This window comes from Cornus florida, unplaced genomic scaffold (assembly GCF_030987335.1).
Source record: "Cornus florida cultivar Cherokee Brave unplaced genomic scaffold, ASM3098733v1 CherokeeBrave_3.0.0_Hap2_Chr05, whole genome shotgun sequence".
In the NCBI taxonomy this organism is placed as follows: Eukaryota; Viridiplantae; Streptophyta; class Magnoliopsida; order Cornales; family Cornaceae; genus Cornus; species Cornus florida.
This window is the reverse complement of record NW_026775575.1, coordinates 85,943,017-85,947,937: the sequence shown is the minus strand read 5'-3', so window position 1 is coordinate 85,947,937 and position 4,921 is coordinate 85,943,017. Positions and strand designations below refer to the sequence as shown.

The window sequence follows — 4,921 nt, the reverse complement described above, 5'->3', positions numbered from 1 at the left end:
TTTTCGAAATTTTAAATAAATGCACACAAAATTATAATATTTTGTTTTATATTAAATTTGAATGCATAATATTCTTTTAAAAAGGAGAGCTTATACCATTTAAATTAGAATCCATTGATTAGGAATAGCTATTCTTTCTTAAAATTTATCAAAAAATAAATGCACACAAAATTATAATATTTTGTTTTATATTAAATTTGAATGCACAATATTCTTTTAAAAAGGAGAGCTTATACCATTTAAATTAGAATCCATTGATTAGGAATAGCTATTCTTTCTTAAAATTTATCAAAAAATAATTTTCAGACCTAATCGTCTAAATATTAAAATAAAAAAAAGAAAGGGTAAGAGTTGATCTTCTCTCTTCCACTCACATGTGAGGGTTGATCGAGTGCACGTCCAACATACCATTAATGAAATTTTCCAACAAGACATGTTATAAACAGCTAAGGTTGAAAACTTCAAGTGGCTTACAAAGAAATTTTTTATTTTTTATTTTTAAAAAAGAAAAGGAAAAAGAAAAAGAACTCCGAAAGAGACAAAAGTCAATCACTCCATCCTCTCTCTCTCTTTTGACCATTAATGCCTAGGAGCTCTAGTTTTTTACTCTATATAAATGTTGCAACTTAGCAAGGATAGAACCATATCAACTCTTGCATACCCTTCCAAACATGTCTTCCTCAAAGACATTCATGACCTCCTCTTTGTATGTCCTATCCTTTGCTTTCCTTCTCCAAACTGTCTTTGGAGCTGACCCTCTCTTCCATTTTTGTTCAAGTTCTGAAAACTTTACCACTAATAGCCCTTATGAAACGAACTTGAACAAGCTCTTGGGTGATCTCTACTTCAAAGCACCTCCTACTGGTTTTGGTGCTGGTTCTGTTGGACAAAACCAATACAAAGCCAACGGCCTTGCCCTTTGTCGCGGCGATGTCTCAAACACGGACTGCAAATCTTGTGTTACAGAGGCAGGTAGCAAAATTCGCAAACGCTGTCCATACAACAAAGGAGCTATCATATGGTACGATTACTGTCTTTTAAAATACTCAAACACTGACTTCTTTGGCAAAATTGACAATCAGAACAAGTTCTACCTGTATAACGTCAATAATGTAAGTGATCCGGAGTCATTTAACCAAAAAACAAAGAAGTTGCTGAGCCAGCTATCCGAGGAAGCTTATGATAGTTCGAAAATGTACGCCACCGGAGAGTCAGAGCTCGGAGATTTCAAGAAACTATATGGGTTGGTTCAGTGCACAAGGGATCTTTCAAGCACTGATTGTAAGAAGTGTCTTGATAGTGCAATAAGTGAACTTCCAAGTTGCTGTGATGGGAAAGAAGGAGGGAGGGTTGTTGGTGGGAGTTGTAACTTTAGGTATGAGATTTATCCCTTTGTCAATGCTTGAAGCATTCATATAGCTAGGAAATAATTAAGAGTCCTCTAGGGTTGGGGGTTCAGAAATACTATCGATGAATAAGTCCTCTAGGGTTGTGTATATCATGTAAACCCTAATTTTGTTTTTGTTGCATGTTTTGGTCACCTTCTATTAAATTTGTTGAATAAAATGCTCCTGTTTGGCATTCGTTGTTACAACGAATCAATACCGCAATAAAATAAAAAAAATGATAGAGTAGTAAACATGCACGCACAAGATAAAGAATACAATGATTTACATAACTAGGCGTTAAAACCTATATACAGCTACGATGAAGAGTCCACTGTAAATTTCACTATAAACTGTGGCTTTCAATATTCTCTCATATCACATTCCAAACCTTAAGCGGATCAAACCTTTTTCCTTAAAAAATGGGTCGAATCCATACAGAATTCGAACAACTCCACATTCATTTTGCTTAGCGAGTCATCCACTTGTTTGGTGGGAGGCGGCACAACTAGGGTTGCATCCGTGTGTCCAAAAAACTCTGTTTGGTTTAATTTTTTTAAAATATGCTTTTTTATAACTGAGTTTGTAGAAAGTTAAACCAAGCAGAATTTCTAAACAAATTTTTTATTTTTAGCTCTCTAAAAACATAAAATTATTTTCAAAGTTGCAAAACAAGCAAAATTTTGACAACAAGCTAGTTCTATTTTGTATATTCGATATCATATGAAGTAGAAACAGTAATTTTTTTTGAGTGTGTGTGTGTGTGAGACTTATTTCAAAACAAAAACATGTTCGGTAACTAATTTGTTGCACAATGTTTGAATTAAAATTTAAGAGGTATTTACTTTATATATATATATTTAAAGAAAATTCTCATTATAGTTGTTCAATTACAATAACAAAAACGAGTAAAGAAAAAAGAAAAACAAAGAAGACGAAAAAACTTTAACTAAATAAAAAAAGAAGAAGAAAAAAGAAAAAAAAACACGAGACAACTTTTTTTTGGGTAAGCAACACGAGAGAACATTGAAGGGGGAAAAAAAAAAGAGCTTGATTGAATAAAGAGAATGTAAATTTTTTTAATAGAAAAAAATAATTTATTGAAGAAGCAGAGTAAGAATTGAAAACTAAGATAAATTTAGAGATTTATTTAAAAAAAAATAAAAAAATAAAACATAGTTTCAGATGGGGCACTATATAATTTTTTATTTTATATATACTTAGGTATAATAAATATTAATGAGGCTATTTGGAATCATGTGAAATGAAACCACATGATTAATAATATTAAGAGTGTGTTCAGTTGGATGAAATTGGAGTCTTGGAATTGTAATTGGTGGAATTGAAAAAAAAAAAAAAAAAAAAAAAAAATTTGAATCAAAATTTTCTCAAATTTCACGGATTCCAGTAACAAGGCTCTAATTCCATACACCTGAACACATTACAAAGTGACCTAACAACTCCACATTCATTTTACTTGGTCAATATATTTACCAGGATTTTGTTCGGTTTTACAATGAAATGAGCAAAACTGAGTCGGGCTAATTTGATTGCATGTTGCTTATCGAAGAACTTGCCTAAAACAATATCACAAATGTACAGATGAGTGAAAAAAGTGTGCTACTTAATGGAAGAGCATGGCTGTGAATTGGGAGAGGTGGATATTTTGAAGCAACTCATCACTAAGAACTTGGAAAGTTTACCTCTGCTGATATGTGTAGCCACGATTTTTAACATAAATTTAAACTCCAACTATTGGATGGTCCTCGATCATCAACTATTTAGACTTCAATCCAACCAAAATTGAGATTTAGATATTTTTGTAATACATAATTACACTTACGAATTCACTTTTCTTAAACTTAAAATCTGAATTAAATTAGATTACTAAGTGTTACTGGTCCAGTATTATCTAATAATTTTTGGAGAAGAACATTACTTGTCGACCACAATTTCTGTAGGACAGGTGCTGCTAATGAGTGCTAAAAAAAAAAGTCGTACAGATTATTTTTTTTATTCGATGACTATATGGATAACTAAGTAGTCCAGAAGACAATATAGTCCTGATATAGAATTGATTGTCCAAAGTAAATTGGTGTCCAGAGTAAATTGGTGTCCAAAGTAAATTATTCCTTTAGACCATCAGAAATTCAAACCCCATGCTGACACATTTTTCGGTGCTTGATCCAATTCTTAGTGAGAATTGACGCTGTAAGCAAAATTTCAGTTTAACGTACTCTAGAAGGTGCAATGATTAAGTTAGGCCAAAGTCACCATGTCGGACCACTCGAAATATATATATATATATATACTCGTCAATTTTTGACATTAGATTTTGACAACACCATACGTATTTTTGTAAATGAGCACTTTGTAACAATATTATATACAAAAGATGAACAGTCCAAAACTATATCAATTGGCAAATTAAGATAAAGCAAATAGCTAAATGTATACTTGCATACATAGTTACAATATATATATATTGTAAATTTATATTGCTCATACTATATCAGTCAAAATTTATATTGCTCATACTCCACTCAGGATCTGTGATTACATGCACCATCTTATTGTCCAAATTTTGTATGGATAACACGTATATATAGTAAGGTAGTGAGGTGATCATTATCTGAAATCAGGCGTATTGATTAGCCTTAATAACAAGGTCCATTTATTCAACCAGTTGCTTTCTTTGACATCCCTGCTCGATTAAGTTGATTGCACCTATCTCCAGTCAAAGTAAACTATCCCGCCATCTTCAAGATTTGCAGTGCAACAATACATGTTAAATTAGAATATTCATGGGTTGATAATTCAATCAAGTTGTTCATGTCCAATTCACAAAAAACTCACCTTTCAAAAAAACAATAAAAAATAAAAATAATAATAGTAATAAAATCACAAGCAGCAATTTTAAAGAAAAATACTGAAATTAGAGCAATCCGAAATAAACCTATTTATCTTGTAAAGTTTGGACGGGGAATGAGACACCAAATAGGCGCTCACTTTAGGACGGTTTGTGCTTCTTTGGACTATTTTAGATGAAATAAATTCTACGAAGCTACATCCATGATACACCAACCGATTAGTTTTCTTTTAATACGTGCAATTTAAAGAAACAAGTGCTTCGTCCAAAATTCATAAACAATATATTCAACTTGAATATAATTGAAATATACATTATTTAGCCTAATAAATAGGAAGTCCATCAACATGTTGTTGAACACAAATACAACACATTTGTAAAAATTTAATTTCATGATTGTCAAGTAAGTGTTCGTGTTGGGTCAATTTTAAAAACGACGTCGAACACAAATTCGACACAATCGTAGAGGCAAATACTCTTCGTGTTGGTTGTGGTTGGAATGGGGGAATTGGAATAAAAGGCTCCTTTGCGGCTGTGCTCTGACCAAGCTAGTTAATTGTTTTTAGAATCGTACTTCAGCAGCTACCTATGAGATGTTCTAAAGCTTGACATATTTTTTTTGGTAATTTATCAGTGGGTCCAACCATCCAAACTAATATAATTGATA

The 4,921-nt window shown here is 31.9% G+C and overlaps 1 protein-coding gene across 1 annotated transcript; it reads left to right on the top strand.

Annotated features, from left to right (window-relative positions):
* The first annotated feature begins 632 nt into the window (after window positions 1-632).
* Window positions 633-1,581, top strand: LOC132310303 (cysteine-rich repeat secretory protein 38-like). The gene has a single exon (XM_059808485.1). The coding sequence runs from the start codon at window positions 672-674 to the stop codon at window positions 1,404-1,406; it is 735 nt and encodes a 244-aa protein (XP_059664468.1). The 5' UTR covers window positions 633-671; the 3' UTR covers window positions 1,407-1,581.
* The last annotated feature ends 3,340 nt before the right edge of the window (window positions 1,582-4,921 follow it).